The sequence below is a fragment of the Neodiprion fabricii genome, chromosome 5 (assembly GCF_021155785.1).
Source record: "Neodiprion fabricii isolate iyNeoFabr1 chromosome 5, iyNeoFabr1.1, whole genome shotgun sequence".
NCBI lineage: Eukaryota > Metazoa > Arthropoda > Insecta > Hymenoptera > Diprionidae > Neodiprion > Neodiprion fabricii.
In genome coordinates this window covers 22,071,651-22,080,594 of record NC_060243.1, presented here as the reverse complement: position 1 = coordinate 22,080,594, position 8,944 = coordinate 22,071,651, and the positions used below count along the sequence as shown (strand labels likewise).

Sequence of the window (8,944 nt, the reverse complement as noted above, 5' to 3'; positions counted from 1 at the left end):
TCGGGATCCCCGAAAACATCAGTAACGTCAAAATTTTCGAAATTCTCGGATCTTCCGACGAAAGGTGATATACTTTTTACTGAAAATATTGATATCATTTAGATATAATATTTACCATTACTATTCAGAATTTGTCCAGCAAAACATTAGGTAAGTTAGGTTAGCTACGATTCGGGTTTCTCAAAAATTTTTCGTTTTCCAAAAATTTCGAAAAAAACCCAATCCGATACAAACCCGTTCCGAACCCGAATTATTTTCTCTGAGATTTCGGAAATCCGCACAACCCTAGTAAATATTATATTGATATATACATTTGTGTGATTGTAAAATGATAGCATTATTCTGGATCAAAATTATCATTCAACAGAGTAACTGGTCAATTAATATTTTGTACAAATTATAACTGTACAATGTATATCATTAACTTCATATAAATTAAGAAATTATACTGATTCTTTATACCGTGCACACATACGTTTAACGTAATAATCTCCTTAAAATGAATCATCGAGCCGGTCTCTTCTATAACAAAAATCATTTCGAGTATAAGTGCCGAAAAAGAAGACATTTCAATCAAACAATCCGTCCGTTCCTTATTTCCTAATCGACCACATAGGGTCTAGCTGACTCAGAGGATCCACGGGTTTAACTTCCTCGGATTTTTCGCGGGTTTCGATAGATGTTGTCGACGACAAACTGTCAGACAAAGAGCCTTTGGAGCCACCTGAAAAGTAGAGTGAAAAAGGTTTAATAGGTGCGTACTGTGTAACTGAAAAAAGAATAATACCTGTAACAAAATCTTGCGAGGTGCGCAGCATGCCCGCTGCCAGGTTGTGAAGAAAGTCATCCGAAGGATGCCGCTGCTGTATCTTGCTTCTTCCCTTCTTTGATTTGTTTCCATCGAAGCACTCGAACGTTGACCGTGATGAGGACAAAATTCCGCCTGTGGGCAATTACAGATCAGGCGTCATGTTACCACGAAAAAAAAAAGTTTTCCTAGTGCAAAATAACACTAGAGAGCAGAGCACTTACGTTTCATGAGGGTGTCTTGAGCGTGGTACAAAATCGTACGATAAGCGAACAACAGAGAGTCCTGATCGACAAGGGACTTCCGAAATCTGACTAGGGTTGAAAACACAAGACCTGCATCGACAAGTCCGCGTCCAGCTCGCACGTTACACACAGAAGCTACGGCCAGCAAGAATAACCCACTTAGTGTACCGCCGTCGACGCAGTGTACCACGATCGGCCTACGAGATCGTCTCAAGGCCTGTTCCGAAAGCGTATCATTCGAAAAACTAAGTAATGGCCCAGGACTGCTTGGATAACCGCTGAAATAGGGTAGATTTTGTTCTTTAGCGAATGCTTAACGCGGATACTAATGTGGCATCAAATATTGGCCATTGAAAAATACTAACTTAACTGGCCACATAGTGAACTGCATGTGCACCACAATCCGGGACGTTTTCTTCTCTGTGTCTTTCAAGGATATTATTCTTTGGACATAAGTCGTGTGGTCTATGCTGCTCTCCAATGACAATATGAAATTCCCAATGATCAAGTCTTCTCCCTTTGCCATTGGCCAGTAAATTTCGTTATTCAACTGCATGTAATAGAAGATCATTATTGTACATAAAATCTCACGGGGGTATAAAGACTAGAAAACATTATTAAATCAAGCCTGTATCGATTAATTGTGAACCTGCAAATTCGAGGCCAGGCAAGCGACAACTTCGCACTCTTGTTCCCAGATCATTGTCCAGAAGTTCATCACTGTGTCGGCGGTTGGAGCTTGCGCAATGATGAAAGCAACTGGTATGCACGGCGTTATGTCTTTGACGTGGGACGCGTTTATGTAAAAATCCTTAACGTCGAGTTGGACCCTCGATGAATCGTAAGGAACAGACCCCAGGGACCTGTTTTCTGCAGTGTGAGCAAGCGCAATAAGCGTGGACTGTTTTTGTTCCTCTCGTTCCTAAAAAACGATCACCGTTTTGAATATTACTCACATCAGCATAGAAAAATCGAAAATTGGCAATTTGAGAATGAAATAACCAGAGGAAATAGGGCTGCACACGCACCTGAAAGTCCCGAACTTCTTTCCATTTAATGTCCAGTGTCGTTGCACCGCTCAGCGTCTTCGTCAGCAAGCTATCCATAAACTTCTCATACTTTTCAACATCATAAGCAAACTTTTGCAATGCCTGTGGATCTCCGAGCGGGTCCTTTTTTGGTTGAACATCGTTGTACCAGGTGTCCCAAACGATCTGTAGATTTTCCATCTTTTCTTCGCTTTTCGTCTCAATCTCCAGTTCCAGTTTGGTAGGCACTTCATCACTGGCCTTCGGCAAAGGTTTCAACACCTTCTCACCATCGGTGCTGTTGTTTTTACCGTCTGGTTTACTCACGGGGTTCACTTCAGGAACCAGAGGGGCATGATTTATGCTAAATTCGAGGTCTGCCAACAAATCTATGTTGGACTTTGGCTTGTCCGAATGTATCTCCATTATCTTCTTCTCCACCGACGGACTCGTTGTCGTGTTCGTCACGTTATTCGTTGCTTGCATGTACGTCTGCGTTCGTCCGTTCTGGTTTGTTGTGTCAGATCTACTACTTTCTGTGACAAAAAACATTACGATACTGAATAGCAAACCAGAAAAAAAAAATCAAAGCACAGCCACGCTGTTTCTTTGTAATTTATGATTGATCCTTTGAGTTACACATTATTGTGCTGAGACAATATAACATAACATAACAATATGGTTTCTTAGGGTCTTTGGAAACTCTGATTACGAATGTGAAGTCAGATTTTGAAAATTCAGGATTCAAGAAGATCAAGATGGCAGATCCAATATGGCGGAAAAAATTTTTTAATTTTATCTGGGGTTTTTGGGGTTGCCGACTGTGAATCTGGAGTCAAATCGTCGGAATTCAAATCAACAATTCAATCAGCGACCCAAGAAATCCCTGACAGTTTTTTGTCTAGATTTAATCAAATTTGAAATTTTCGACTGGCATATTGGATTTGCCATCTTGAATTTTCAAAATCTGACTTCAAATTATGATTCAGTAACCTGAAACACATACAATTTTCATAGAATATTTATATGCTTATACAGGTCATTTCTCGCAACTGAATTATTCCTTCAATTTTCACGATTTTTTACAATTATTTGTCCATAATAACACATTGCAATAATTACTCTTGGGTTTTGGAGACATGTTAGGATACTGTCGGAAATAGCAATAACCCACATTGAAGTATGTTGCAAAGTAAAATATTTTCAAAATACTCTAAATATTTAAAAAATTAATGGTGAATAGGTGGTAACAATAGTTACCAATATAACTCATAGGTCAACCCCCCCCCCTGGTATATGTCAGTCTTTTCCATTTAACAAAACACACTACATTCATGAGATTATGAAGTTAGATCTATGAATTATGTACAGGGCATAACTACCTCTCAGAATATAATAATATATACAAGAAAGAACAATCACAATTGTAGAGGAATCTGAGCGTGCAGTAATAAAATATGACGTCAGCTCACCTTGTCCTTGATGGCTGTACGGTGGTGTGTAGTAGGCCTGATCGTAGTTCGGTGTTTGGTAGGATTGCTGATTGTACTGAGATGATGGTGTGTGATTGGTGCCATTATTATTGCTGGCGATGGTGTACTGCGTGTTGGCATCTTGAGGCGCATAATTGCTGGACGCCTGATTCTGCTGAAATATTGAGCTGCTGCTGGTTTCAACAATACTGTTTACCTCAGGCTGTGCAATCTGCGAATTTTGGTAGCCGGAGCTATACTGATAGCCTCCGGTCATTGGGTCATAAGTGTAGCCAGGATGACCTTTGTACGAATCTGTTTGCAGAGGTGCATTGTAAGTGTTCTCGTACCTCTGTGAGTAGCCCTGGTACTGCATCTGACCAGGAAACTGACTGCCCTGGAGAGACGAGTAAGGATAATTTTGAGGATAACAACTCTGTGCAGTGGAGTACGATTTGGCATGGCTCTGTATCATCTCGGAATGGTTACTGTAGCTGTCTGCTACATAGCTTTGTGGTATCGTCGAATTCTGTGTAGTTTGCGTTTGATATCCCGTTGCACCGTAAGCATTCTGATAGCCTTCATAGCTTGGCTGGCTATTGGAATAACTCTGAGTGACGTGTGTGTTTTGCCCCTGTACTATGTTACTCGGCTGAACCTGGGCTCCAGACTGTCCATGATGTGATTGCAGCTGTGATTGAATCTGCTGATGCTGGGATGACGTGGAGTTTGAATAGCCCTGTTGATTCTGGTGCACACCTGGCGGATATGGATTTGTGTATGTGCTGCTAGAGTATTGGGACTGCGAATACTGCGTTGGAATACCAATCGACGACTGCGCACTCTCGTGGCTCAGTGGGGGGAGATTGTGAGATTGAGAAGAGATCGGTTGAGATTGAGATTGAGAAACTGGTTGCTGCAGGCTTGGCATCACAGCTTGATATTGAGATGTCACTTGTTGATTAGTTGCGTAGGACTGGTGACTGTGAGGTGGAATCTGAGCAGCTGGTGTCTGCGGCACTTGTAAATTCTGTTGAGACATTTGCTGCAAGCTGTGCTGCAGCTGGGTGTTCTGCGTTTCATACTGGAGTAACTGACCAGCAATCTGTTGGCTCTGGCTGAGCTGCGGCTGTGTCTTCGAGACCTGATTCGGATTTTGCTGATCCTCCCTAAGAGGCAGTCCGGCTTGTACCATATTCTGGTGATTATCACCGAGCGTTAATGTTCCTGGAGGATTTCCTTTAGCGGCATCAGTATTCTCAGCAATCGAGTGTGCAGGCTGACCACTCTGCGGCGGAGTCACTGAATTCTGTGGCAGGTAGCCCTGCTCGGAGTACGAGTATCCTGGATAACAGGTATAAGCGGCTGGATTGTAGTGCAACTGCTGCATGGCAGCAGATGGATATTGATTCTGATCATTTTGCGGATAGCGCGATTGTTCGTAGTTACTATACTGTCCGTTGAAGCTGGTGACCTCCGTCGTGTCGGTCGCGCCGTTAGCCTGGCGGTAGGTACTGGATGTGTTAGTAGTACCAGACTTTGGTAAGCTGGAGTTCAACCCGCCGACGGCGTATTCAGTGTAATGACCATAGCCATGGGCAAAGTCGCTGGATCCCCGCTGCGTAGTGTAGTAGTCAGTATAAGCCATAGGGTATTGATATCCCCTTGTAGGATCAGCAGAGTCCGAGACGCCGGCCGATGTCGCGTCGCTTCCTTCCTGTCCTACAGGCGCTGGCCGAACAGCCGGAAGCGGCTGCGGCGAGCCCGACTGAATTGCATGCTGCGGACCGTAATACGGATTCTGATAGGTCGGCGCTGCTACTGCCGCTGCCGTGGGGATCGTGCCCTTCTGTCTGGAGGCGAGATAGTCCTTCAGCTTGAGGCCCCCACTGGTCGGCGTCGGTTCTTCTGAAGCGGCAAACTCGACCACTTTTGTGCTGGTCTTGTTATTACGCGCGAGTATCTGCTCACGCTCCTCCTCCTGTACTTTGCACGTGCTCTTGACCCGTTGCAGCAGCTTCGAGACGTTCGTCTCGAGTTTTCGATAAAATTCCAGCCCCTTGGACGACTTGGCCAGCAAATCTTCGTATGCGTCATAGGACGAGATCAACGAGTTTACCATCGCGTCACGTCGCTTCAGAACCTCCTCAACGGCCTTGCGGGAGTCCGCGCTTCGTGCATAGACATCCGTCAGGGCTGTTAGGATGTTGTCTTGGGCAGCGAGGTTTTGCTCTATCAGGCCGATCTGTCGATCAAATTTTGTGTATTGAATCTGACCCAAAATGATTCTAAATGGGTTTGTTAACTGACGGACGGCTGCACTTACCAGTCTATTGTGCTTGCTTATCTGCTCCGCGAACAAACGATCCAGCGATCCTGGCTCTGTGCTGGCGGTGACCAAAAGTCGAGTCAAGTCGTCTTGAGCTATCGAGTCTCTGAGTTGCGTGTGCAGTTCACTCCGTTGGCGTCGCATTTCATCCACTTTACCCAGTATTCGTTTCAGTTCTCTGGCAATTGAGTCACTCTCCTTTTTTACTGCTTCATTTCCTGTATGAAAAGAAAAAAATTTTTTGTAAGCCGTGGACACAACTCACTTGAAGTACAAGTAACTATTTGCTGAAATTACATTTCCCAATGGTAAACTCGTGAAGGCCTTACCGCTAGATCGAGTCTTCGGGGAAGGAACGTGAGCCATCAGATCAGCCAGCGGTTGGGCGAGAATTCGCAGATTATTGACATGTAAAGTCATCGCCCGGTGCAGTGCTTGGTTGCTTTCTGAAGCCTTTGCATGAGCCTCTTGATACTTGTTGGCCTCACGGGTCAAATCCGTTGCTACTATGGATGGGGGTCTCTTTCCAAGCACCACCTGATACTCAGTTTCTCTGCAATGGTAAGAGTACAGTAAACTTAACCTAAGTTTTTAGAAAAGCGAAATAGTTTGACCAGTGTTACATCATTAAGTCAATAGAAATAATTGTATCAATCAACTGTTACATACCGAGTTTTTTCATGAGTTAACAGCTCGTCTATGTCCTTCAGCATGGCTTCGACATCATGGTAAGTATCGGCGAGTTTCCCCATCGCATCAACCAAATCCTGAATGGCAGTTGGTTTTGCATTTAAGGCAGCGCAACGTTCAGCCAATTCCTCGGGCAACGCCAAAGTGTTGGAGTCTTTGTTGTCAGGGTCCCAAAGGCTCAAGTTTTCTAGTCGTAGGGATGCTAGATATGTGACTAGCTGCTGATCTCGTTCTTCTATCTTAGCTCCAACTAATCGCAACACCTTTGCTTTCTCCTCCGAGTACAATGAGCTTGCCTCGTGCACCTTCATTGGTACTAATCTGGGAATCAAAACAATTGCTGGAGTTTATTGAAGTGAACTAGATTGTTGTCAATCTGAAAATATTGTAAAGCATACCTGGCAAATATGTCTGGACCAGAGACCTCAGAGTCGCTAACACTGAAGGGAATTCCTCTGACAAGAGAGGCACCCTTTATCGAAGGCAGGGCATCCCTTTCCGGCACCTCCTCGTGGTAAATAAATTCGTTCTCGTTCTTTGCTGCTTTTCTCTTACCCTCAATGACATCGTTGGTGAATGTCAGTGCATCCTCCACAGCCTCTTTGTCCTCATTGGTCGTCATTATGCCTCCTCCCTTTGTGCTTGTGTAGAGAACACGAGCCTCGTTTAGTGTTGTCAGTGCCGCATTATAGAATGCCACCCTCTCACCCATCTTCTGCTGCTCCTCTGCTGACTGGCCTTGATACAGTTGAGATACTGCCAGATAGTAGAGTTTTTTAAAACGGACATACCGCTTCCAGCTCTAAGATGTAATAAAGCTTTATTAATATTATTGCTGTTCAGGACAACAACTTGACTTAAACTTCAGCGCAACAAAATTTACGATTTAATTTCAAGAAGTATCAGTTGGAACACAAAGCTCCAATTACTTGTACCTTGTATATTTTGTTGCCGACCGTATCGGCAACAGAGCCGTCGTCATTTCCTCCTTGCTCGAGCGTGTTCAAGGCCAAGTTGTAGTAGTCAACTATTTGAGTGGCTACCTTGGCTGTGAAATCGGAAAGAACAAGCACATATTAATCGGTACGGGTGATTGCAAATTGTCAGGTGAAACGAGTGAAATAAGACAGAAGTGTCATACCAACAATAGTTGCTTTACGATTGTCTAGCATGCTTTTTTCTAATATACACTCCTGGGCTTGACCAAGGCACAGCTGATGCATAAAGGTCATGAGATCGGGGGCCAAGTCGACACCAGGTGGCTGAGGATAAGTGTTCTTCAAGTGGTCGAAGGCCCAAGCGGCGCATTGAAAATGGGCACAGGCCATTTTCATGCCCTCTGCAGTAGTCCGTTCGGTCTGGGCCCCAAGCTGAGTGTGCACCGCCCCAACATTATACAAAATGGATATTATCTCAAATCTGATGTTGGCCAGCGAGTAGACCATGTTGGCGTATGTGTCTTTCCTAAAGTTTTCAAATTGTTTTGGTCAGTTAAAAGATTATTGAAGTATGGCTGTGCCTGGAATTGCATTCTAGGAGTGCTTTTACCATGTGAAAGTGACAGCAGCTGCCCCGTCGTGGCCCATGGGAAAGCGACTTTGTAGGAAGTGCACCTGGCAGTAGTACTTCTTGAGCAAGTTGCAACCGGTAACATCAATCGGAGGCCGCACAGCAGTCGCCCTAAGGGATTCGAGTTGATGGATCTCATTGTTGTAAGACTCTGGATCCTCGTTGTAAAAATCACGTATGTACTGGGGGAACAAAGAAAGCGGTAATCGATGTTAGACGAAGTTTACATACGCCTAAATCGTGTAATGAGCATATTATTCTTTGGCCTATGGATTGGGAAATAAACATACAAAAAGTAAGCGATAAACACTGAAAAATGAGGGTAACGGCAGTCGAATTAAAATTGAACGCAGGAGCGACGGTTATGCGATGCATTTACGACGTATCGTATAAAACATGAGTACCTGCTTCAGTTTCGGTCCAAATGAACTCGGTTCGGGACTGACTTTCAGTTCGAAGGATATCATCGGCAGCCTAGGAACCGCCTCCATTTTGGCGAGTCCTTAACTCGTACCGTGGCCTCGACGGAACACTACCGTTTACTCACGCGATATCGAAGTTGTCAACTGTCAAATTATGCGTGTTTTCTCTTTCGTGGCAGCCTTATCAGTGTGAAATATACGCATAACGACAGGTGGAGATCTGTCAGAAATACAACGGTAACGGGCGAAACTAACACCCTCAGCGCTTGTGGCGAAATCGTGAAGCACCCTGCAGATGGTAGACACAATAGCGATTCCAAAATTACAGAGATGGCGCTTCACGGTTGTAAAAATGAATGAAAAAAATGACCAAGAAGAACG

General features: G+C 44.3%; 1 protein-coding gene across 2 annotated transcripts; it reads right to left on the bottom strand.

The window, feature by feature from the left end:
* Nucleotides 1-369: 369 nt before the first annotated feature.
* Nucleotides 370-8,836, bottom strand: LOC124182953 (tyrosine-protein phosphatase non-receptor type 23). Of its 2 annotated transcripts, none has more exons than XM_046570818.1 (15): nt 8,546-8,836; nt 8,121-8,323; nt 7,714-8,036; nt 7,508-7,620; nt 6,971-7,374; nt 6,552-6,893; nt 6,212-6,435; nt 5,880-6,100; nt 3,554-5,798; nt 2,082-2,617; nt 1,703-1,975; nt 1,419-1,570; nt 1,033-1,331; nt 788-943; nt 370-724 (listed from the first exon to the last, which is right to left on the bottom strand). In XM_046570818.1, the coding sequence occupies exons 1-15, from the start codon at nt 8,630-8,632 to the stop codon at nt 594-596; spliced, it is 5,709 nt and encodes a 1,902-aa protein (XP_046426774.1). In that variant the 5' UTR covers nt 8,633-8,836; the 3' UTR covers nt 370-593. The 2 variants fall into 2 exon arrangements, with proteins under 2 accessions (XP_046426774.1, XP_046426773.1); XM_046570817.1 differs by having other exon boundaries at nt 1,419-1,603; nt 8,546-8,835.
* Nucleotides 8,837-8,944: the final 108 nt, after the last annotated feature.

Bases quoted from the DNA above. Each gene is read 5' to 3' on its own strand.
- LOC124182953 (XM_046570817.1), bottom strand. From the start codon at position 8,632: ATGGAGGCGGTTCCTAGGCTGCCGATGATATCCTTCGAACTGAAAGTC. The intron at 1,332-1,418 runs GTTAGTATTTTT...ACCCTATTTCAG, and splicing joins TTCACTATGTGGCCAGTTAA to CGGTTATCCAAGCAGTCCTG. The intron at 725-787 runs GTATTATTCTTT...TCTACTTTTCAG, and splicing joins CTCGCAAGATTTTGTTACAG to GTGGCTCCAAAGGCTCTTTG.